The sequence below is a fragment of the Rhinatrema bivittatum genome, chromosome 8 (assembly GCF_901001135.1).
Source record: "Rhinatrema bivittatum chromosome 8, aRhiBiv1.1, whole genome shotgun sequence".
NCBI classification, from domain to species: Eukaryota; Metazoa; Chordata; class Amphibia; order Gymnophiona; family Rhinatrematidae; genus Rhinatrema; species Rhinatrema bivittatum.
The window spans coordinates 235,291,689-235,318,308 of NC_042622.1; the positions used below are offsets into that span (position 1 = coordinate 235,291,689).

Genomic DNA, 26,620 nt, shown 5'->3' on the forward strand with positions numbered 1-26,620 from the left:
GACGACCGAGTGGCTTGCGGGGTTGGAGCCCTGATTAACCAGTCGTCCAGATAGGGGTAGACGTGCACACCTTCTTTCCTGAGGAAAGCTGCTACAACTATGAGGCATTTGGTGAAGACTCATGGTGCAGACGCTAGGCCGAAGGGAAGCACTCGATATTGATAGTGCTTGGGGCCTACTAAAAACCTAAGGTACTTGCGATGAGTTGGAGTCATCGCAATGTGTGTGTATGCATCCTGGAGGTCCAGAGAGCAGAGCCAGTCTCCTCTTTGTAGAAGAGGTAGAAGCGATCCCAAGGTTACCATCTTGAACTTTTCCCGCTGGAGGTACTTGTTGAGAGCACTTAGGTCCAGAATTGGACGAAGGCCCCCGGATTTTTTGGGGATCAGAAAGTACAGAGAATAGAACCCTAGGCCTTGCTGCGAGAGGGGTACGGGTTCTATTGCTCTTAACTGGAGAAGAAGGGAAACCTCCTGCTCCAGAAGGACAGAGTGGTCGGATACTCCCCACGCCTGCAGAGGTGGTGAGTTCGGTGGAAGAGCAAGAAAGTTTAGGTGGTTACCCTGAGCAATGATTGCTAGCACCCATTGGTCGGTTGTGATTGATTGCCACATGTTGTGAAAGTGGCACAATCGACCTCCCACTGGCATGCTTGGCAGAGGAATCAGGCTGCTGCTCTCCAAGTGAAAGTCAAAAACCTGAAGCAGGCCCCAGCTGGGGAGCTGCTTGTGGCTTTTGCTTTCGGGCCTGGCGAGGCTGAGGCTTTTGATAAGGCCTCATAGTTCGGGACCATGCTGGTGGAGGATAGCGCTTCCTTGGACGGAAGAATGACTTCTTAGAGTCCTTCCTGAAGAGCTGTCTTGAGGGGAAGTCGGAAGGTATCAATAAGAGCTGTTTAAGGGTCTCATGATGGTCCTTTAATTCAGCCACCATTTGCTGGATCTGCTCACCGAACAGATTGTCTCCTACACATGGTAGGTCAGATAGCCTGTTTTGTACTTCTGGGCGAAGGTCAGAAGATTTGAGCCAGGCCCATTGTCTTGCCGAAATGGCAGCTACAGACACTCTAGTAGAGGTGTCAAAGATATCGTAAGCTGTTCTTATCTCATGCTTTCCTGACTCAAACCCCTTGTTGACAAGGATTTGAAGCTGGTCTTGGAATTGTTCAGGCAGGGTTTCAGAGAAGTCCTGTATCTGTTTGAAGATGCCCCTATTGTATTGGGTCATATACAGCTGGTAAGCAGCAATTCTGGAGATAAGCATGGCCCCTTGGAACACTCGTCGACCAATATTGTTTAGGAACTTGTGTTCCTTAACAGGAGGGGTAGATGAGTGAGGCTTCATCCTTTTTGCTTTCTTTTGAGCCGATTCTACCACAACTGAGTGGTGGTCAAGCTGAGATTTTTGAAAGCCGGGGGCTGACTGTACTAAATAGATAGTGTCAGCTTTTCTATGGACTGGGGCAATGGATCCAGGGTTTTCCCAGTTCTTTTTGAGGAAGTCAAGAAGAACTTGATGAATGGGAATAGAAGTGATCACTTTAGGGGCATCCAGGAACTGGAGCAACTCCATCATCTGGTGTCTATTATCCTGCTCCGTTTGTCTCTACATGCTCCATTTTGTCCGATAAACGGACAGGCCTAAGTCCTGCAGGAGGACTGTTCTTAGGCCTTACCGAGTCCTCTCCTCCGCTCTCTCTCCCAGTCTCCTTAACCTAGAGACCAGTTACGAGTCAGACTCCTGCCTTGGTGGACTTAGGGGCAGGAGGCAACTTCATTCTCAGATGTTTAGTGGAATACTTGAGGATCCCTCTCATAAAATTAAAAGATCCACTGCTGTTATCCTCCATTCACGGGGAGCCCTTACCGGGCAACGTAACTTGCGAAACCATACCAGTTACTCTTCGCACTGGAGCGCTCCATACGGAATCTATTTCCTTCTTTGTACTGGAAAAGGCTATGCACCCTGTCGTCCCTGGGTTACCCTGGCTGCAAGTGCAGCCAGGGTAACCCCTGGCTGCATATGATATGAGATCTCTCCTATCATATGCATGCCTATGACTCCAGCAATGCCAGGACTGCCGCCCCACTACGCATCCTTCGGGGATATGTTCTCCAAAGAAGCAGCTGATATTCTTCCTCCACATAGGCCTTAAGACTGTGCCATAAGACTGAAGCCCAATACCGAGCCACCGAAAGGACGAGTGTATCCTCTCTCTGCGCTTGAGAATAAAGCAATGTCGGAATACATTGAGGAAAATCTCCAGAAGGGCTTTATCCAACCATCTAAATCACCAGCCGGCGCAGGCTTTTTCTTTGTGGGGAAGAAGGATGGTACCCTACGTCCATGTATCGACTACTGGGGTCTGAATGAAATCACAATCAAAGACCGTTACCCCTTGCCATTAATCTCGGAGCTGTTTGACAGGCTGCAAGGGGCCAAGATATTTTCAAAGCTTGACCTTAAGGGGGCCTACAACCTCATTCGCATTCGGAGCGGCGATGAATGGAAAACAGCCTTCAATACGCGAGATGGCCACTTCAAGTATCTTGTAATGCCGTTCGGGTTGTGCAATGCACCTGCCATTTTTCAAAATATGATGAATGACATCTTGTGGGACCTGCTGTACAAGAACATTGTGGTCTATCTGGATGACATATTAATATTCTCCCAGGATTTGGACACCCACATTGCAGATGTCAAGCAAGTACTCCACCATCTCCGCGAACACCGGCTGTTCGCCAAACTCTCCAAGTGTGAATTTCATAAAGACTCTGTGCCTTTTCTAGGCTACATAGTGTCAAAAGAAGGCTTCCAAATGGACCCTCACAAACTTGAAAGTATCAAGAATTGGTCCCGACCTACCAGTCTGAAGGCTTTAAGGAGATTTCTGGGGTTTACCAACTATTATCGAAGCTTTATTAAGAACTATTCCTCCTTAACTGTACCCTTGATGGCAATGACTCGCAAGGGTGCCAGCACTTCAAAATGGTCAGCAGAGGCCATTTTTGCGTTCCAGAAATTGAAGACCGTCTTCTTCACAGAACCATGCTTGCGGCATCCAGACCCCAACAAGCCCTTCATAGTTGAAGTTGATGCTTCAGATGTAGGGGTAGGGGCTGTGTTGAGCCAAGTGGAAGACTCAAAAACCTTACGACCCTGTTCATTCTTCTCGCGAAGATTTTCTCCAGCCGAGAAGAACTACGGGATCAGTGACAAGGAGCTCCTGGCAATAAAACTGGCATTCGAAGTGTGGCGGCCTTGGCTCGAAGGCACTCAACATCAAATAACCGTCTTCACGGATCATAAGAACCTTGAGTATCTCCGCCACGCACAATGTTTGAATTACAGACAGGCCAGATGGTCTTTATTTTTCAACCATTTTGATTTTGTGCTTAAGTTCCGACCTGGAGATCGAAACACCAGAGTAGACGCTCTGTCACATTTATTTCACTCGATAGGCAGTTTGTGAGGCAACCCCGAGGAGCAGGGAAGTCAGCAAGCAGGACCTCTGGAAAGGCGCAGGGACTACCCCGAGGAGCGGGGAAGCCTGGAGACCAGGTCTCCCACAGGAAGTGTGAGCAGGCCCCCGAGGAGTGGGTACCCAAGCCAGAGTCCAGAGATGCAGGTTGAGATCCAAAGCAGGAACCACGGGTCCGAGGAGATAGGAGCAAGCACCAGTAGGCGAAGGAACTCATTGCCAAGTCAGCTAGCATAGGTCAAGGGAGGTGCTTATGAATCCCCAGCTTGTGATGTCATCAGATGGGGATGCCCCTGAGGTTCTCGCCATAGTGTCTTTAAAGTGCAACCCAGTGGCGCGCGCACCCGCCTAGGAAGGCCCAGAGTTGGCATGGAGGTCGCCGGCGTCCCTGCCGTCACAAGGAGTCTTGAGAGCCAGGAGGTAAGTGGCGGTAGCGGCTAGCCACAGCCGCGAGTTCACCCGGAGAGGACAGCAGGGCAATACATGATGTGAGTTGGGTCGGCCGCGGTCGCCCGCAGCCGACGGTTATAACAGGGTCTCAATGGGGAGAACCAGTTCTTGTTACTCATTTCCAGATGTAGGAGGTAGTGATCCTCATGCCCATCTGGGAAATAATTGTTAATGGACCTGTCCTCCAGAAACTTGTCCAAGCCTTTTTTAAACTCACTTGTATTACTAGTCTTGACTACATCTTCTAGCAACAAATTTCTGTCATGGAGGGCCTGGATAAGGTTGGGATATACAACTACATGTAGGTATAGGACTGCAGGGGTGGACAAGGGCTGGTCTTCCACCTAGCCAGCCCCCTCCCCTGCAGGTTGAGCTCTTGGGTTCTGGGGGCCAGTAGGGCTTGGCTGGAGCTGGATAAACTGGATGAGGTGAGAGAAGCTGGACAAGGCAGAGCAGGAACAAGCTGGAGCTGAGGTCAGACACAGGCTGGACATTGTGGGCTGAGACAGACTGGAAACAGAGGTCTAGGTATTGGAACAGGCAGGGAGTTGAGGACTGGATAATGAAACAGGCTGGAAAAGACTAGACAGTATACTAAGCAGGGACTAGGACTGGATACAGACACAGGCTTGGACAGGATACTGAGCAGGGAGTGGGAATGGATTAGGACACAGGCTTGGGAAGGATACTGAGCAGAGATTGGAACTGGATTCAGACTGGGGCAAAGCAAGGCAATAGCATGGTAAGGAATGGCTACTAGGAACTGGTCTGGGCAGGGAAAGAAGAGACCAGACAAGGGCAGGGCTAGATAAAACAGACCAGGACAGGGCCAGACAAGGACTAGACAAGGAAACACAGAACAAAGAACACTGATCCCCGAAGGCAGTGATACAGAAGGACCATTGGCCGCTAAGCATAAGGCCTGGAGGCCACTAGGTGAGGTAAGGCCTGGGTAGGCCACAGAGCAAGGTACAAGGAGACAGATGCCTGGAGGCCACAAGGCAAGGTAAGGTCTAGAGAGGCCTCAAGACAAGGAGAAACATAACAAAATGCCCAGAGGCCACAAGACATGGAGCAAGTAAGAGCAACCAGATCAGAGAGTCAAGGGTGATTCAACAAAGAGGCATCTAGGTTCTGGCAAGACAGGATTAAATGGGGCTGGAGTTTGGGTGTGGTTGAGCAGCGAGGAGGAGCTTGGCAAGGCTGGAGGTGAAGCTGAGGACCCCTGGTGGAGAAGAAACTGTTTCACAGGCTGAGTCAGGTGTCCAGTGAGGAGATGGCTTGGATAGCTAGGAACAGAGCTCACTGGAGGCCTCTGCTGGTGGGGAGATGTCATAGTGGATTGGATCAAGGCACAGTGAGGCTGCATGGCAGGTGAAATTGTGACAATTCCACGGTTTAATTGTGTGTTGATTTAAAAATACTTTCTTAAATATGTTTTAAGTCTACTACAAGTTAGTTTCAAGAAGTGTCCCCTAGTCCTAATACTATTTGAAAGTGTAAATAACTGTCAATTATTTACTTCTTCCACCTAACTCATGATTTTATATACCTCTATAATATCCCCTCTCAGGGTCTCTTTTCCAAGCTGAAGAGCCCTATCCTGTTCAGCCTTTCCTCATAGAGAAGCTCTTCTATCCCATTTATAATTTTTGTTGCCTTCTCTACACCTTTTCTAGTTCTTTTTTTTTTTAGATGGGGGAAGCAGAACACAGAATACTCATATGATTGCACCATGGTTCTATTCGGAGACATTATGGTAGTCTCAGTTTCATTCTTTCCAAATAAGTTCTAACATTTTATATGCTTTTTTGACTGCTGCTGCACACTTAACTTACCGGCGCAAGTTCTCTGTGGGGGACACTGCACTCTCCCAGCTGTATCTCCTTGATTTAGACATGGATCTCACCAGGATTGGAAACATCTCCTCTCCTTTGTCCATGTCTTTCTCTTTTCCCAGGCCATGCAGATCTTCGTGGCTGGTACCATTGTCCTGAGGCGCAGTACCGCAAGGGGAAAGGTTTCCACTAAGCGGTAAAGCACAGTTGTCTTTCCCATAATTCACTGGGCAGTAGAAAGACGAGGGACGTGTTATGACAACACTCTCCTTCTCCAAGCTCACACCATGCTCCTCTTCTGACAGACTAAAGTTTGGCACGAGCTGTGTTGTCATGCCCTGCAACGTGCTGGCTTGAGGCACATCCAGGAAGCCCAAGTCTTTATAATACTCGCTGTCTTGAAGAGAAGGGTCAAGAGAAGCAATATCCTCACTGCTGCTGATCACATCTGCAATGCGCTCATCCAGATCCACCGAAGAGTCATCCTGTCATGGGAAGACTGGGTTAGAAAGGAACTGGCCAATATGAGGGCTAAGCTGGAGTTATCTGATGGTTCCAGGTCCTGGCTTTGACCCAGAACTTCTATGGACTTCTAATCCTGTCCCTCTTAAACTGCACCTACAAATCTGTAGATCTAATGGGTCAAAACCAGGCCTGGAGATCTATGGTCAGTCATATGCAGGAGCCACATTTCAGGGTCATAATTTTACCTTACTACTGCAACTCCCATCTCTATTGTGGAGCTGACTGTCCCCCAAGGCGGGAGGAGAGAAAAAACAACTTACATGAAGGAATCCAGGAGTAATATAACATTGGCACATTAAAAGGGGCATTACTATGTCAGGCGATAAATCCCCCATGGACGAAAGTTCTCCTGAGGTTGCCTGTTATAAAACTTTTAATTAATTTGCTGCCCATGGAAATTGGAGCATCTGACAGAACTTCAGGAACCCAATCAGCAGGGCTCCAGGAGTTGCTAGGTTAGTCTTAGTAAGCGTTTTTAGTCCCTAGTCCACCACTATGCGAGTCTCTCCCAAAAACTGAGATTACATTGGGATCTCCTTCTCCTGCTCAGAAGATAGCTCTCTATTTGCTCTAGAGTTACCAGGAATGGAAACTGAAGCCATTGGATGAGTAGGTCTGAATTATGTCAAATAAACTCAGCCACTGTTGGACTATCTCCCACTGACTGGCCTAGGACTGAGAAGAACTGGTGGTTTTATTCCACCATTACACCCTTTGCAATATTCATCGTTACCACCTCTCCACGTTCTGGTCCGTCTGCCAACTCCTGGACTGACAACTGGCTCACGGTACTTCTTCCTGAGCTACCCCGATACATATCCCGCTTCAGACACAAAATTTTCATGTCACAGGCACAGGTTAAGCCAGTCCTGGTTCTAACCCCAGGGAATGTAAGGATTTGTAATTCCAATTTTCCTAAGGGAAAAGCAGGACAATATCTTTATGCTGTCATGGTCAATAAGCCTTTTAAACAGAGGCATCGTTAACTCAACCTAGCAGGTAAACCCACTAGGCCTATGCTATCAGTAGGCAGACATGCTCGAGGACAATGTCTAGACTTCATCTTTACCGACCCCTTTCCCCGCAGGTTGAGCCCTTGGGGTCAGGGGCCTGCAGGTCTTAGGTGTGGACCAAATGAGTGAAGGGTGTCCTCGGACAGGCCAAAAATCAGAATAGGCAACATTCATGCAGATATGAATACCAAGCAGAGGTTCAGAGAAAGTCAGATAACCCGCAAAGGTCAAGCATGAGAAATTAGTTTGAAGGAAAGCAAGGAGCAAAGCAGAGAGAGGGAGCAAGAGAAGGCAAGGCAGAAAGTGGAATAGGCAAGGTGGAAAGAGGGACAGGGCCAGGGAATGGAGGAAGGAACTAGGGCGGAAGGCAAGGCTAGGTCCGGAGGCAAGCCTAAAACAGGAACAGGGGACAAGGCGAAGTACAGAGCTGGAGAGGCAGAGAGGAACAGGAACTGAGAGCGAAGGCAGGATCAGAAGAAGCAACACACACTGTTGCTGAGGCACTGGCTGGTTGCAAGGATTTCCTTAAATACTCATGCAGGATATGATGTCATCAGCCAGCGCCACAGGAAGACCCAGCTGGAGGACCTATAAAAGAAGTTCAGAGCTACAGAAATTCAGTCATATTCTTTGGATGCAGCACGATGCCAGAGGTGCTTCAGATTAGAGGTGAGGGGCTGGAATTGGGTTAAACTAGAACTGGCTCCATCTGACATGAAAATCTTGGCAACCTTACCCAACGCCCTGATTTACTTATGCTTAATACCGGTGGGCATAGCTAAATAGAAGGGGCATATATCATCTCTGGATTCGGATGACCTCTTGGTCAGCTCACTCCCCCAACATTAACAGGAGGCCTGGCCTTCTCCTCACCTGTGAACCTAGTCCTGGCTCTGGCCCTGAGGACACTTGAAACTTACCCCATGTTAATACAAACATAACATGATCTTCAATGTATCTTGCCATTTTCTGAAAAAGAATGTGGTGGGGGACAGGAGAGGCATGATGTTGGCTTTCCTGAAAAAAGGAACTAAAGTGCAATATAGAAGTGTCACGTTTTCTCACTGAAAGTTCATTCCTTTCACATTTATTGCCCAAAATAGCTGAGTCATCAGTCACCTTATGAAGTGCTATGATTAGTGCCCAGAACGGTCAGAGAATCTACCGCATGGAATCGCACTGCAGTTTGTTGCAGAAACTCCGGGGAGTGGAACAGAACTTTCAGAGAGAAATCCTGTGGCAAAACAACCAGTCTTGCACTGTCCTACCTCTTGCCAAGCAGTATAACTTCAGTGGAACAAGAAGAGCAGACAACAAGCCCCAGGTTATGTGGGACAGGGCTGAGCCAATCCTGGTTTTGCCTCCAGTGCATCCATGGACTTTACAGTTTCTTGCTTTTTTTTTTTTTTTGATAAATTGGAACTACAAGTCCATAGATGCAGATGGGGTGAAGGAAAGGGGGGGGGGGGGGGGGTGAAAAGCCAGGAATGGCTCAGCCCTTATGACCTGGAGCTTGTTGGCAATCCTAGTGCAAAGGTCTGTAAATCCCAACCATTATCAACATTTTACTGGATATGCCGGGGCCACTGTCAGCAGAGCTGAATTTGACAAAACAATCAGCCCAAACTGGAGGGCAGGCAAAGAGATGGGAAGGAGATTCTCAGAGTGAGAAGCGAGAGAACTCAGATAAAAGGGGCGTGATGCATTGAAAAGTGCTGATGGGATGAAGCAGAATTTAGGAAGTGGTGACTATGAAATCTGAAGCGTAACAAAACCATTGTTCTCTGTACGTCTTATGGGCTTTTTCTGGATTTGTTTCATTAATAAGAAGCCCATGAGGATTAGATGGGCCATGCTATGATCAGGGCCGGTGCTAGCTTTTTTGCTGCCCTGTACGAACAATTGCTGTGCTGCGGCTGCCCACCCATCATACAGTCTCTGTCCCAGGCCCATCAAAAAAAGCCCAGCAATCTATATTTCTAAAAACTGACAAACCCCCCCAAACGGAACTCATGGTCAAGGGAAGGGTATTAGGTACTCTAGGCAAACCTTACAGCCTTGCACACAAACACACACACCCTCTATAGATGCACACACACACACAATTCAATTATGCCTTTATAAAAGATTTTTCATGAAAAAAGCACATTCAACAATCAGTCTTCTGAGGCAAAAATATCACTTACAACATGCATATTATATTTATATGCACTGCTGTGGTGCCAACCAGAAAACTGTGCAAAAAAGACACTTGGGACTCCTCTGGAATGAGACTTTTTGTAATGTGTGCTGGGTGTGGGCTTGGACCTCAGAAAGCCATGAATAAATGGAATTAAACCTCCCATACCAAAACAACCCTAACTGCCAGCACTCAAACATTAACAACCTTATCTATGAAAAGGCAACACTGCACATATTACATTAAGCCCTAGAACACCAATACACTTCCTATTAGGAAAACAGAACAAATAAGACTGCTATAGATCACTACAGATGAATTAATGGTAGCAGAATACTTCACCTCGGTCACTCACGACTAAATACACACGACTAAATACAGAATAAAGAGACCAAAAAGTATAAATAGAAACATACAGAGAAGAACTGAACTGGAACTCACAACAAGCCAACCTCAATAAGCAGAACAACAATGGAAAAACAGAAACATATAACATTCTTCATAAAACATTAATTAATAAAATTAAGAAATCAATCATAATAGTACAATCATAGTCATAGAAAGAATAAATTTCAAACCAGTTAACAAATAGAATATCCAAAATTTCCCAAACACCAATAAAATATTCCAAAACAGTAGAAACATCAAATTACACCCAATAATTAAAACTAATAAGGATTAAAAAATCTTCCTGCTCTCCATGCCTAGGATCTTTTGATTTTCTGTCACCTTGAGATTGTCATGGATTGGGGAGATAGGGCCACACAAACTTTATCTTCACACTCACACACGCCAACTCTTATATACATGCCTATGCTCTCACACACACTTGCTCTCTTTCCCTCACAGACATATTATGTGTGTATGTGAGCATGCCTTTGAGAACCTATATGTGATACATAGGCTCTCACATGCACACACACACACACTTGCACAAAGGCTCTCACACAGACACAAACACAATCACACAGGTTCTCACACACACACACACACGAACACAAGCTCTCTCCCAGACACAGTACATACATATGCACTCAAGCTCTCACATAGACACAAAAACATATACATGCACACAAGCTCTGCACACACAAAGCTCTCACACAGACACAGACACATGCACAAGAACATAAGCTCTGACATATATACACTCAAGCTCTCACACAGACACACATGCACACAAGCACTGACACAGACACACACTGAAGCTCTCACACAGACACATGTGCACAGGTTCACACACACCCATGGCTCCCTTTCTCCAGGCCATGGTGGCATGAGCTCAACCACGGCCCCGCCAGCCCCCTTCTCCCTTAACTTCAGGCCATGGTGGGATGAGATCCACCATGATCCCATGGGCTACTCTTTCTTCGGCCCCACTGTCGGCCTTTCTGCAAAAGGGGGAGGGGGGGGAGCTGGAAAGCTGTGTGTATGTGTGCAGCTAAAAGCAAAAACTGCTGCGGCCTTTCTTCATTTTTGGCCACTGACAGATTAAGCTCCACCGGCAGCCCCATGGCCTCTCCTTTTGCTGCCATCCTCCTAGGTGTGCCACCTCATGCAAATGCACAATGTGCACACCCGGGTCGTGCCAGGCCTGGCTATGATCAGGGGTGTCACAGAAAGGCCTCAGCAAGGAGAGACACTGGATTCCAATCAAAAACACCTACAAGATTTTCTGGTAAATGTTAACAGAAAGGACAACATAAAATAAAATGTGATCCAAAACTGTGGCCTTTCACCATCTGATTACTATTGGGCGGGGCTTATAGGAGCGTGGCCTAGGATATGGGATTAAAGGGTCTTTGCTAGTTGTTACAATAATAATAATAATAATAATAATAATAATAATAAAAAGTGGCATATGCTAAATTGTGACCCAATGAGCCCTGCCTGCTGGTAAATACCTTGAGGGTAGGCGGGGCTTTAGCTTGTCTTTGAGTTTTTCCAGGTTCCGACTGAGAGTTTCGTTTGCTAATGCTAGAAAGATTATCCTAGCTCTGGGGATTTCCAAACCTGCCCTGGTGACCTCACAGCCACTGGGGTTTTCAAGATATCCACAAGGAGATGAAGGACGTCAAAGGGGCGTGGGATAAATACTATGGATCCATAAAGTCTAGAGGATGTGAATGAAGAGAAGAGGCAAGGGGTGGCTTGCGGGAATGATAGCTACTACCTGGAGATTAATACCCTTATTCAATAAACATACTCACTGTCAATGCGACTCCAGCATTGCTCTATGCTTCAACGGCAAGAGGAAATGTGGTAAAAAGGATTTGCATTCACAAAAAAAAAAAACCGGGGAGTAGCTGGCTTGTTGTGGCGGTTACTCCCCCAAACCAAATAAGTCTGATTCTTCACTTTCAATGCATATCCAGCATAACTCTCTGCTTCAACGGCAGGGGGGAAAGACTGATACTTCACTTTCAATGCATATCCAGCATAGCTCTCTGCTTCAATGGCAGGGGGGAAAGAGGAAAAGAGGATTTATATTCAGGCAACAACCAACAAGGACTGAATTACATAGTCTGGGTAAACAAATAATTATGGGTGTAGCTTGCTTGTTACGGCGCTTACTACCCCGAATCAATTAAGCCTGATACTTCACTTGGAATACATATCCAGCGCAACTCACTGCTTCAACGGCAGGGGGAATAAAGAAAAGAGGAATTATATTCAGACAACAACTAACAAGGACTGAATGGCACAGGCTGGGTAAACAAATAAGCATGGGAGTAGCTTGCTTATTGCAGCAGTTACTACCCCTAACCAATTAAGCTAGATACTTCACTTAGATGCAGCTCCAGCACTGCTCTCTACATCAATGGCAGGGGTGGAAGGAAACTAGAACCAAAAAGTTACTAATAAGGGCCAAGAATAATAGATAAGTATGAGAAAAAAAAATAAAAAAGGTGTGAAAGCTTGCTGGGCAGACTGGATGGGCCGTTTGGTCTTCTTCTGCCGTCATTCTATGTTTCGATGTTTCTATAATGATGATAACTTTCAAGGCAGCACGTGGGCACATATTGGCATGCGTGCATTGGCATGCGCCCAGGGATGCGGCAATTTTATAAGGTGCACATGTTATAAAATAGCCTGAGCGTGCGCACATGTGAACCTAATTTTAAGTGGGCATGTGCCTAGGCACCTAAATCTCATTTCTACCGTGTAAGTCAGTGTATTTTAAAACCGGCACACGGTCACTTCATGACCAGTTTCACCAGTTTGTCCACCAGTTTGCCCAGTGCTGAGCTGGGTCCACCAAACCCCCCTGGTTTAATCGCCTGTATTTCCCCAGTTACCTCAAACCCTTTAAATCTCTCCAAAATGGTTGCTTTTTTTTGTTTGGTGGTTTGTTTGTTTTTTTACAACTTACACCTCCTCCACAGCAGAAGTAAACTTACGCGGCAGTGGACCTGGGTGCTCGCAAGAATTTCTGTTCACATCTTTTGGCCACAACTCCAAAATGCCCATGCACAGACCACGCCCCTTTTTGAAATCAAGTGAGATGTGCGTGCAGTGGGAGATACGCGTGCATCTGGGTGGCTTTTAAAATTTGGTGGGCGTGCGCAAGCCCAACTTGTGCGTGGATCTCCTGTTTTTTGGTGTGCACCAGGCTTTTAAAATTCACCTTAATGGGCCTCCATTGTCAACCGGAAAGAATTAGGAAGTCCTGGTGTAGCAGTACGCCTTAAGTAGGATTATCAGCTACTCCCATGTTTTCAGGACAAGGCCATTCGGGTCTCTCTTCCCCTTTGTTCACATGCAAACAGTGGGGTGTTAAAACTAGGACTGGATTAGTTTTTCCCTGGCCAAAGAGTAAAACGGAGCCAGTTTGTCATCCTATAGATAAACCCTTAGACATGGCAGTGTTTTGATTGCCGGACCTGTCAGAGTCACACACAGAGATGAAAGGTCCGCAACGTGAGCAGAAATGGAAAGTGAAAATGCCAGCGTTTCAAAGGACGCCTACGGACATCCTGCGAGTCATCCTCAGAGACATCACCGGGCCAGTCCCCACTTCAAAAGTCCCATCTCTCTTCGTGTTAACTGAATGACTGATTGAAATGCACTACACAACCCATGAGCACGTGGAACCCCTTTTTCTTACAAGGTCACCTTCCAGTCCTGAGGAAGCACTGAGGCAGCTTTCCCAGGATGGGGAACTCACGGTCTCTTGAGCCGTGGGCTGGGGACAGGTTTCCCTGAAGGACCAGACTGGGCTGGATACACTCTCACTTTCAATCAAAAACTCGAATATCCACTCCAACAAGTGTGCTCCAAACAAAAAGGCAGACTTATTGTGAAAGTCTTCCAGTAGTCACCAATGAAACAGAGCAGAAGCAAAAACAAGGTCACTGTCCTCATCAGGTAAAGGCAAAAATCACAGTTCATTTGGTAATCCACTCTTTGGCCTACCCAGGCCCACTCAGGGGCTGATGCTCAGCCTAGTCCCCAGGTTTATGCACAGTTGGGGGTGCGTTTTGGATGCACTAGATTAGCGCCCAATGCAATAAGGAGATTAGCCCATCCAAAATGTGCACCCTAACAAATGCATACATGATAAGCGCCCGGCAGATGTAGATTGCATGTAGATGAGGACATTAAATTTCATACACACGCACACGATGCAGTAAAGCGCTGAGCGCCCAATGCACACTTTTTAACAGGGCAAGTTTAACTCTAGCCTCAGAGGTGGAGTAAAGTCAACTTGCACTCAAGGGCTCATGAAGAACATTAAAAATGTAGGTTCTCTGTGTTGCAATAAATGTATCCTCCACCTTAGTATCATTTTCATTTACTGCTTTTGGTGGAGAAAAATAATTGTATATTTTGACCTGATTAAAAGAGACCCACTTTTCTTATGGCCACGCCATTTAGATGTCCATAGCAAAGGGGCACCTAACATTTTGCTGAGTTTGCTGATATGAATTAGAATAAAAAAAAAAGTGAGATGAAAACGGATGCTCGTCCTGAGCGCCCATTGCATTTGGGCGCCCGATGCAATAAACTGTTGAGCGCCCTTTTTAACGCTGCCTCTCATTTAAATATTGCATTGGGCGCCCAGGGGATGTGGCTGTGCACATGTTAAGACAACGGGAGCCCCATACTAATGCCTGTTTCCAGCGCACGTTTTACTGCGTCGGCCCCTCAGTCTCTACACACTCAATTATAATACTCACAATTATCCTGGCCAGCTCAAGGAAGGTTCACCCCTTGTAATCTTCCAAGCCCCGTAGCAAGTTACAGCTAGGCACAGTCGGTCTCCTGCTCCTGCTGGTTCTTACCATAGTTAGCAATTCTTCTCAACTTTCTCTTCTCAATTTACACTCGTACTGCTTTTCCCTCAGATCTCCTGGGACACTTGGAGAACATCTCCGCCTGACCCCTGCTTCTCCCACACTGTAACCCCTGGACGGGGTAGCAGCTACATCCTCCTTGTTGCTCTGTTACTCTAGAGAAGCCCCAGTCCTAGAGTGACTAGGGGTTACATATACTCCTAGGTATATACCAGGCTGTCAGTCACAGTCACAGAGTTGCTTGTCACACCTTCTGTCCTCAGAATGAACCTCTTTCACTGGAACCTTCCCCACAGCCACAATGTACAGCCCATACAGGACTTCTTTAATCTTACACAACCCTCTTTGAGCTAAACCATTGCACGCACTCTGTGGCACACAGGGGCTACACACAGAACGTGCGACTCCCAGGCCCCAATAGGGCTTCCATCCCCCACTCACCCCAGGTGAACCTAACAGGCTGATCCAGTCCTGGGTTTGACCCTGCTGAATGCAGGGATTTGTAAATTCTAATAGTACAGCTAATTGAAATGGCATTGTCTGTTTTTCATATTTAAATTTGTTGTCTAATCTACTTTGAGGCTTTTCTTGGTAAAAAGCAGAATATCAAATGTTTAGTTTAGTTTATTAAAATTTTGTAATCGCTTTGTGCAAAAGCTCTAATTATTACGAATAAAAGATAAAATGAAAAACATAATATAACAAGCTTAAGTCAAACTTAAGTCAAAATAAACATACAAAACAATCTAAAAATAAGACATCTGACTTGCCAAATCAAGAAGACCTGTGATAACTGTTAATTTACTCTCTGCCACTATGATACATAGCCATAAGAACATAAGAACATAAGAAATTGCCATGCTGGGTCAGACCAAGGGTCCATCAAGCCCAGCATCCTGTTTCCAGCAGAGGCCAAACCAGGCCACAAGAACCTGGCAAGTACCCAAACACTAAGAAGATCCCATGCTACTGATGCAATTAATAGCAGTGGCTATTCCCTAAGTAAAATTGATTAATAGCCATTAATGGACTTCTCCTCCAAGAACTTATCCAAACCTTTTTTGAACCCAGCTACACTAACTGCACTAACCACATCCTCTGGCAACAAATTCCAGAGCTTTATTGTGCGTTGAGTGAAAAAGAATTTTCTCCGATTAGTCTTAAATGTGCTACTTGCTAACTTCATGGAATGCCCCCTAGTCCTTCTATTATTCGAAAGTGAAAATAACCGAGTCACATCTATTCGTTCAAGACCTCTCATGATCTTAAAGACCTTAAAGCCAGAACCTGATTGCGCCAAACTTGCTCATAAATATACACGGGCCCCTTTTAATGAAATGCTGGCTTCAATAGGAATGCCTTTGCAGCTGCTTTACATTTCTTAGGACATTCTTCAAGTCTTAGAGATGCAGGGAAAGAGTTCCACAGTCTCTCGTATATGCTAATCCTGCTAACATTATTGAGGCAACATCAAGAAGGCCTCATTCCTGAGATCTTAGACGCCTCATTGGTTGACCGAGACGCAGTAAGGAGTTAGCCCAAGGAAGGGAAGAACAACTTAACAGTTTGTGCGTCATCGATAATAATAATCATTAGGGCTTTTGATTTTAGGTTTTAACTGATAAGCCTGATAAAACACCCTAGATGCTAAAATAAAATCAAATAGGTGTTTATTAGATAAACACTGGAAAAACACCACTTCCCCAGTACTCTTCTCCCTCCTTTGCTTACCCTAGAATCCTCTGCTTTGTTTTCGTGCCTTTTCCATGCCAACAACTCCTCCGCTGCACAAATGTATGTATTTGATTCAAATGAAAAAAGTACCCAACAATAGTACCTGTGCTGCAAAAACACTGATAAACACCAATTTTTGTTAACCCCCCCCCCCAAAGAATCCCTAATTAGCTGAAAAATAAATACATAAGCTTACAATTTATAAACGCCTACAATCAGAAGCCCTAATAATAAAAAATAAATACTTTTTGTTTTCTTAGGAAAGTCGATGGGATGAAAAAAAAATCAGAGCCACAACTGCATGCATGCAATAGGGACAAATCCTGAGATGAGGTAGTAACTCTACTTCCATGAAAAAGGAATACAGAGCAATCAGTAGTGAGCAAGCAAGGGGCAAGATGAACCATCAGAAAAGCAGCCAGGGAGGAATGGCCACGCGTCTTCATTTATTGAAACCTGCAATACGGCATTAACGCTGTCCCTTCATTTGGGTTACCAGATGACTCCAGGGCATCCGGGACAGGTAAAGCTAATCCCAGGTTTTACACCCATTGTTCAGCCTGTCCTGATGATCTGGAGCTACCTGGTAACCTTGTATTCTTTTGTCTCCCAATTCAGGAAGGACTTCGGCCCAGGAAACAACAGCACCTAAAACCGAATGCCAGTACCTTCCAGCCATCCCAGTAATCTCAGCTATGACCACAACAGCAGGAATCTCTGCATACTACGCTCAACTGATTTTGGCATGAAGGCACTCGCCAATGAGGCATTGGTGAAACCAGCATACGCTTGGGGTACACCAGACATCTATAATGGGCAGTGCTGCATCATCGTCATGTCATCACCATAAAACTCATCCCATGACGCCACATGACTACACACTTAGCACAGAGCTAGGGGCTCCTCCTAATTAATGCACATGCACAAAACCCATCTCCCCCCTTTCCCCCTCCTTATTCTGAATTGTCAAGACCTTTTAAATATGGGCCCATACATTGGCTACGCGTCTAAGGGCTAGGCAAATGGCGAGGACACCTTTCAAAACTGCTTGCATGAGCCTATTTAAGTGTGAATACGGATGCATGCAAAGTGGCTACTGCATTTTATAACAGTGCAAAATAGTTATAAAATACGAGTACACATGTACGCACACATGTAAAAACCATGAACCTCGCAAGTTTGGCCTTAACAAGATGCATGCCAATTTATCCAGCTAAGTAGTGGATAAGACTAAAACGCGCTGGACAAATAGCACTTTTCATACTTATCAGGCTATGTAGGCCTGCTGCTACTAAGCCAGATAAATCGGAAAATAGCTAAGTGCCTCTACTGATCTGAATAAGTTCAAATGTGTCCGTTTAAGTAGTGGGAAACGCGCTACTTAGCTGAATAAGCTGGAAATTAGTCAGATAAGTGTGCGCAACTCATATACCCGTGTATTTCTACTTCCAATTTTACAAGGATACACGTATAGATTTTTATGACGTTAATCTGACACTTTTACCCCTCCCCCCCTAAAGTAGGCTTAACATGCGTATGGCAATTAAATAACCAGTTTTACCATTTAAGTCTACCAGTTCACCCAGTCCATCTGCAGCTCGTGAAGACCCTCCTGGCTCTTCAGCCTGAAGTCCCTCCATTGCACCCAGACCCTCACCCAGTCCTGTTTTCACTTTAAAGATCTTTATGATCACTGACACCAGACATTGAGCAGGAGTAAATATATGAAAATAAAAGATGCGTGCACATCACTTTGGCAGGTTTGAAAATAGCAACTTATGTGCATAAGGGTTGACCCCCCCCCCACCCCCACCTCGCCCCTTTTTCCATGCACAAAGTTACTTAAGGACCCCGATTTATGCGCCGAAGTTGCAGTTTTGAAAATAGCTAATTTTTACACGTGTAACATTTGAAAATTCACCCGAGAGTTTCCTGGGAACCCTTCAGGAGATGGACGAGTCCCTTTCATTTTCTGGCCCAGCCCTTCGCGCTCCAGAGATGCCCTCCCGTGTAGAAGAAAGCAACTGGAAAGGGAGATGCTACGCAGGGCAGTTACATACCATGGAGGATGTCTGCTTGGCCCAGCCGCGCGTTGGATGGCAGAACTCCTGGGCTGCCTCGTACAGTAAATCACAAGCACCGAGGCGCTTTTTACTCAGTTTCTGTCTGACAGCAAAGCCAGGCTGCTCCTTCCTCAAACCTTTTGCATGTCACTTCTGGGCTACACTGACAATGTAGACAGAAAGCAAAACTGTCCTTCTGGGGAATTTTCTTCTGGCTGCTGCTGACTCTTACAGATTTCCTGTTCTGCCTTTTTCCAACACGTTCAAATTAGGGATGTGCTGTCATTTTTAAACCATGACAACAATTGTTTCATTTTGTATTGTTTCTCCATCCGAAACTACACAAACCTCCCCCCCCAGCAAAATGTTGTTTAGTTTATGTATTTTCATGTGTGCGAAAACTTAGAAACAAAACAAAAAATAGCAAATGAAATTAAAGCTTTCCCACGTAGGAGTAGAGCATTTGGACTGCAATCCATGGGAGCCAGGGGTCAAATCCCACTGCTGCTCCTCCTTGTGACCTTGCACAAGTCACTTCGTCCTCGGTTGCCTCAGGTACAAACTTAAGATTGAGAGCCCTCTGGGGACAGGGAAATACAAACAGTACCTGAATGTAATCTACTTTGAGGTGTTTGAAAGGGGGAAATTAAACTGGATTGGATTGTTAAAAATGCAGAGGATTTTCCTAGAACCCTTGCAGTGTGCAAAGAGAAGGGAAGACCAAGTCATTGGTCAGAGAACATGGCTCAGCCTTGTATGTACATTTTGACTCCCGATAAGAGCTCTTAAGTATCAATGGACAGATGCAGTTAGTCCTTAATACTCGGGAGGCGTGCACTCCATGAGTTGAAGACCGGCTTAATTCTAGAGATGCACATACAGACGTGGGTCCACTTTCTCCTGTTTTTCTCTGCGGGCTAGAGGATCTCAAGGGAGCAGGGGGGCTTGCCAAGTGTGGCTCTCTTTCATTGACTGAACATGTCATAACAACAAGGTAAAAGTGATATTGGCTTTGCTTTACCAACACAAGACTGCTAAGCTCTCACCACTACAGGGGTCATAAGAACATAAGAACATAAGAAAATGCCAGATGGGTCATGGTAAAAACTGGAGTTGTTTGTAGATGGGGGAACAGAATAGCTTCTGAAAAAGAGCCTGGAAAACTCACATACACCATCATCTTTGGCTAATTCTTGCTTAGTACGTTCTTTATTTACGCTGACAGCTCATTAGACGTTTTGACACACCCAGTTCCTATTGTCATAGCAGGCAAGGTGTGGCTTCTCTCTTGCCGAGGAACTGCCCAGCCCATTCACCCCCTCCCCCAGAGTTGCAGCCCAGATTGGGCGAATGCTGCACATAACAGCACTTACCTTTTCCTCAGTCAGGGAGAAGAAGACATCATCCTCGGGGATGAGTGAGGGAGAGATGGCATTGGGTGTAATACAGTCTGGGACGCTGCCATACTCCCGGCAGCAGGGCTTACAGTCTGACGCTAGGAAAGAACACAATTAGGCACCTGTTAGCTTTCTACTTACAAAATGGCAAAAGTGCAAAACAACAAATTGATGGGTTCAGAATGATTTTACAGCCTGCGGTATGCACGCAGAACATAGGTCATCCCGGTGGCTCTGTGAGGTCGTGCTGGGCACTGCCATGCAGAGGGATCCAAAGTTGATCCCCAACTCAGGTTTTCTATTCCCTGGAGCAGCTGGGACTGGAACTGCTACGGAGAAATGCTGGAGAGAGGGGTAGGGAGAGGGAATCCCAGCCTTTGTTCGGTGGTGACACCTAGTGGCCATGCTACACATGCACCAGATTCCAGAGAGAGCTGCAATGTGCGGCTCCTCCTGGCCAAAGACTGTCACTGGAAACGTGGGGCTAGAGAAGACTATAAAAACAGGTGAAGTACCCTGAGTGGCTGCGCATGGTACCATTGCTCAACAGAGGCCTGTCCCCATTGGACTGGAAACCAAAAGGAGCAGGAGGAAACTGACCCACCACACTAAAAAGGAATTTCTGTAGAAAATAAAAGGAGCAGAAGAGAAGAAAAGGGAGAAGGACAGATTGAGAACATAAGAGCCATACTGGGTCAGACAAGTGGAACATTTAGCTCAGCATCCTGACTCTCAGTGGCCAGTCCGCATCACTTGGAGCTGTGGGTAGAGGGGAAACCAAACATCTAGTGCAGAGAATAAAGCTTTGCTTCACTTTTCAAGTCAAAGCTAAGACCCTTTTCTTGGTTGGAGTTGGTTTCATTGTAAGGGAAGACATTCTCCAACTTGTGTACAGATTTCGCAGAGTGGGAAGTCTTACTCTTCAGTCAGCAGTCTTACGACTCATCTTCTGGATAAAAAAGAAGCCCTTTACATAAGGGTACCACCTCAACCTGGTCAGTCCAAAGAGGCAGATCCAGTCCTGGATTTATCTCATGGTCTGCAAGGACCTGGAGTTCAGATTTCCCTGAGTAGGAACGACACCTTCATGCAGGCACTGGGGGGAAAGCAGGACTGGCTGAGCCTGTTTCAGATGACCTAGGTGAGGAGGTAACCAATCCTACCTCCAATTGTTACTCGATGGCATGAGATACTAGTGCCAGGGAGAGAGTAAGAGCTTTTCACTCTTTTGGGAGGCAGATTTAAACAGCTGGCCCAAGTTCCTGCATTAAACTCCCTCCCTCTCCCCCCCCACTTCCTCACAAAAGTGTAAGCAATTGTCGAAGTAGAGTTGCCATCCCATCTAAGTCAACCCAAAGAGGCTGATCCAGTCCTGGTTTTGCCCCCGCTGCATGCAGTGAGATGTAGTTCCCATTTTTCTTAGTAGCGTTATCACAGTCACCAATTCATGCATGCAACAGAGGCAAAACCTGCTGTACCTAGGTAAGATGGCAACCCTCTGTGGGACTGACATTTTAAGCTACTATATAAAATGTAAGCCAGGCACAAAATAAAGAGAAAGCAAAGCTCCCACTGGGACAGGATATTGTAACATAAGCGTTCATGTTAAACTGGAACAGTGCAAGACTTTATCTGTGAATGCAGAACTGCAATGTTTTTGCAAGATTTCTCTGACCTTTTACCCTAGATTTTCAAGACCAGCAGCTGAGGGTCTTTCAAACAGAATCAATTCCATTAATATTCCTCTTTTTTTCCCTTTTGCTTGCTCCTTGCAATTAGTAGGACATATACAGGTAAAAACAATTTCATTGATTTTACGGGTTTAAGAAAATGCAGCAATAGGGAAACATAATTATAATTTTAATTCTTAGTTCAAACAAACAATTAAGATCCACCTTTTTATGTTCCCATTTTATTACTGAAACTAGATCTTAAAGTTTCTGTGCATGTCTCATGGCATTTGAAGGGCAGAATAGAATAGTGCAAGGATGGCCAACCCCAGTCCTCAAGAGCCACAAACAGGTTTGGTTTTCAAGATATTCACAATGAATATGCATGAAATATATTTGCATACTATGGAGGCAGTGTATCCAATTCTCTCTCATGCCCATTCATTTTGGATATCCTGAAAAACAGGCTAGTTCATGGTTCTTGAGGAGCAGAGTTGGTCACGCATGGAATAGTGGATTGTTCTCTTACTGGCAGCAACCAGTGTGTTTCTCATCATGTCTGTGCTGTAGAACAGAAGAGTGGATTATTTATTTATTTAAGAATAATTCTAATCTGCTGATCCAAAATATTTGCTCACAGCAGGGAACAGAACAACATCCATAATATAAACATAAAACAAATATATATACAAAACAATACAATACCAAAAAAAAAAAAAGTACTGTAGATGAATGATAAAGAAATGCTCAAGACATCAGATGACATACAGGGCAACAAAGCTGGGATTAGAACCCAGGATTGTTTGAATTTCAGTTATATTCAGTGAATACAAAACTACCTTCTCTGCCCTGCTTTTATGCTTTTCTGGATTCCTTCAGTGCTATTGTATTTTTAATAAATTTTAATTATACCTAAAAAAAAACAAAACAAAAAAAAAACAAAAAAAAAACAAACAAAACAATACAATGCAAAATAATGTACATAGAATCATATGATAAAGAGATAAAAACAAAACCCAAAAAATTACAGCAAAACAATAGCATAAAATAAGTACCGGAAGGTTCTTCGCTGTCTGTAATACTTCTCAGTATATTGGGGTAATTGAAATCTCCCATTATTACTGCACTACCAATTTGGTTAGCTTCCCTAATTTCTCTTAGCATTTCACTGTCCGTCTCACCATCTTGGACAGGTGGACGGTAGTATACTCCTATCACTATAGTCTTCCCCAACACACAAGGGATTTCTACCCATAAAGATTTAATTGTGCATTTAGTTTCATGCAGGATATTTATCCTGCTGGACTCTATGCCTTCCCAGACATAAAGTGCCACACCTCCTCCCGGGTTCTCCTCTCTGTCATTGCAATATAATTTGTATCCCGGTATAGCACTGTCCCATTGGTTATCCTCCTTTCACCATGTCTCTGAGATACCAATTAAGTCTATGTCAACATTCACTGCTATACATTCTAACTTTCCCATCTTACTTCTTAGACTTCTGGTATTAGCATACAAACATTTCAAAGTTTGTTTTTTATTTGTATTTTTATTCTGCTTTTTACTTGATAGGGATAAGTTAGAATTTTTTAGCTCAGATGAGTTTTTAGTTACAGGAACTTGGACTACTTTTCTTATTATTGGAACCTCACTGTTGGGGTGACCTAATTCTAATGCATCATTAGTATCCTTTGAAGATACCTCTCTCCGAATCATGCACTGCTGAGCGACTGTCGGCTTTCCCCTTTGTTCTAGTTTAAAAGCTGCTGTATCTCCTTTTTAAAGGTTAGCGCCAGCAGTCTGGTTCCACCCTGGTTAAGGTGGAGCCCATCCCTTCGGAAGAGACTCCCCCTTCCGCAAAAGGTTCCCCAGTTTCTTTCAAAACTAAATCCCTCTTCCTTGCACCATCATCTCATCCACTGGGTACATATATCATCGTGACATGCTAGAGAGATAAAGTTCCTGGATGGAATAAATGACAGTTTTATGGAGCAATTGGTTCAGGAACTGACGAGAGAGAGAGCAAGTTTAGATCTAATTCTCAGTGGAGCACAGGATTTGGTGAAAGAGGTAATGGTAGTAGGGCCGCTTAGCAATAGTGATCATAATACGATCAAATTTGAATTAATGACTGGAAAGGGGACAGTAAGCAAATCCACGGCTCTAGTGCTACACTTTCAAAAGGGAAACTTTGATAAAATGAGAAAAATAGTTAGAAAAAAACTGAAAGGAGCGGCTACAAAGGTAAAAAGTGTGCACGAGGCATGGTCATTGTTAAAAAATACCATCCTAGAAGCACAGTCCAGATGTATTCCACACATTAAGAAAGGTAGAAGGAAGGCAAAACGATTACCAGCATTGTTAAAAGGTGAGGTGAAAAAAGCTATTTTATCCAAAAGATCTTCATTCAAAAATTGGAAGAATGATCCAACAGAAGAAAATAGGATAATGCTTAGGCGTTGACAAGTTAAATGTAAGACATTGATAATACAGGCTAAGAGAGAATTTGAAAAGAAGTTGGCCTTAGAGGCAAAAACTCATAGTAAAAACTTTTTTAAGTTTATCAGAAGCAGAAAGCCTGTGAATGAGTCAGATGGACCATTAGATGATCGAGGAGTTAAAGGAGCACTTAGAGAAGATAAGGCCATCGCAGAAAGATTAAACGATTTCTTTGCTTCTGTATTTACTGAAGAGTATGTTGGGAAAATACCTGTACCGGAGAAGGTTTTCATGGGTAATGATTCAGAAGGACTGAACCAAATCACAGTGAACCTAAAAGATGTGGTAGGCCTGATTGACAAACTGAAGAGTAGTAAATCACCTGGACTGGATGGTATACATCCCAGGGTTCTGAAGGAACTCAAAAATGAAATTTCACATCTATTAGTAAAAATTTGTAACCTATCATTAAAATCATCCATTGTACCTGAGGACTGGAAGGTGGCTAATGTAATCCCAGGGACGATCCGGAAACTACAGACCAGTTAGCCTGATTTTAGTGCCAGGAAAAATAGTGGAAATTGTTCTAAATATCAAAATCACAGAACATATAGAAAGGCATAGCTTAATGGAACAAAGTCAGCATGGCTTTACCCAAGGCAAGTCTTACCTCACAAATCTGCTTCACTTTTTTGAAGGAGTTAATAAATATGTAGATAAAGGTGAACCGGTAGATGTAGTGTATTTGGATTTTCAGAAGGCGTTTGACAAAGTTCCTCATGAGAGGCTTCTAGGAAAAGTAAAAAGTCATGGGATAGGTGGCGACAGGGGCGGATTGGCCTATCAGGGGATCAAGCATCCCCGGGTGCGCCGGTCGCTATGGTCATGAGGTCTGCCGAGCGTGGCCACGACAGAGCCTTGCTCGGCAGACCAAGGGATATCTTCTGGGCCGGTTTTGGGGAAAATCCCCAGGACAATCTTTACCCGGAATCCACCCCTGGGTGGTGATGTCCTTTCGTGGATTAAAAACTGGCTAAAAGACAGGAAACAGAGAGTAGGATTAAATGGACAATTTTCTCAGTGGAAGGGAGTGGGCAGTGAAGTGCCTCAGGGATCTGTATTGGGACCCGTATTTTTCAATATATTCATAAATGATCTGGAAAGAAATATGACGAGTGAGGTAATCAAATCTGCAGATGATACAAAATTATTCAGAGTAGTTAAATCACAAGCAGATTGTGATAAATTGCAGGAAGACCTTGTGAGGCTGGAAAATTGGACATGCAAATGGCAGATGAAATTTAATGTGGACAAGTGCAAGGTGATGCATATAGGGAAAAATAACCCATGCTATAGTTACACAATGTTAGGTTCCATATTAGGAGCTCCACCCAAGAAAGAGATCTAGGCGTCATAGTGGATAACAAATTGAAACCGTCGATTCAATGTGCTGGTGCAGTCAAAAAAGCAAACAGAATGTTGGGAATTATTAGAAAGGGAATGGTGAATAAAACGGAAAATGTCATAATGCCTCTGTATCGCTCCATTGTGAGACCGCACTTTGAATACTGTGTACAATTCTGGTCGCCGCATCTCAAAAAAGATATAGTTGCGATGGAGAAGGTACAGAGAAGGGTGACCAAAATGATAAAGGGGATGGAACAGCTCCCCTATGAGGAAAGACTAAAGAGGTTAGGACTTTTCAGCTTGGAGAAGAGATGCCTGAGGGGGGATATGATAGAGGTGTTTAAAATCATGAGAGGTCTAGAATGGGTAAATGTGAATCAGTTATTTACTCTTTCAGATAATAGAAGGACTATGGGGCACTCCATGAAGTTAGCATATGACACATTTAAAACTAATCGGAGAAAGTTCTTTTTCACTCAATGCACAATTAAACTCTGGAATTTGTTGCCAGGGGATGTGGTTAGTGCAGTTAGTGTAGCAGGGTTTAAAAAAGGATTGGATAAGTTCTTGGAGGAGAAGTCCATTACCTGCTATTAATTACGTTGGCTTAGAAAAAAGACTCTGCTATTACTAGCAACAGTAACATGGGATAGACTTTGTTTTTGGGAACTTGCCAGGTTCTTATGGCCTGGATTGGTCACTGTTGGAGACAGGATGCTGGGCTTGATGGACCCTTGGTCTGATCCAGTACGGTATGTTCTTATGTTCTTGTCCCGAAGCTGGGAGAGTATTGCTCATTAAATTAAGAACATAAGAAATGCAGACCAAAGGTCCATCAAGCCCAGCATCCTGAGTCCGAGAGTGGCCAATTCATGTCACAAGTACCCAGTAGGATTCCAATGAATAGATCCAATCCCAAAAAATAGGTCCACCAATTAATTTCCCTAGAAAAGGGAGATTTAAGATAGGTTGATAACTTCTTGGGTCTGTTACAGGAGTGGTCCCTTGAACTGAGATGGAGTTGGCACAACCTGCAGGGAGGAGCTCTGCAGGTCCCCACTGTCGGCAGGCGGAGCTAGCTGAAGCTAGCTCCGCCTGCTAACTCCATGAAGTTAGCATGGGGCACATTT

The 26,620-nt window shown here is 44.8% G+C and overlaps 1 protein-coding gene across 1 annotated transcript in view; it reads right to left on the reverse strand.

The window, feature by feature from the left end:
- The window catches only part of ARHGEF18 (Rho/Rac guanine nucleotide exchange factor 18), a 352,051-nt gene that overhangs the window by 230,134 nt on the left and 95,297 nt on the right, over window positions 1-26,620 (reverse strand). Inside the window, exons 2-3 of the mRNA XM_029614138.1 lie at window positions 19,951-20,072; window positions 5,770-6,254 (exon numbers count right to left, since the gene is read on the reverse strand). Coding sequence (XP_029469998.1) covers window positions 5,770-6,104 — 335 coding nt within the window. The 5' untranslated portion in view covers window positions 6,105-6,254; window positions 19,951-20,072. The remainder of the gene's footprint in view (window positions 1-5,769; window positions 6,255-19,950; window positions 20,073-26,620) is intronic.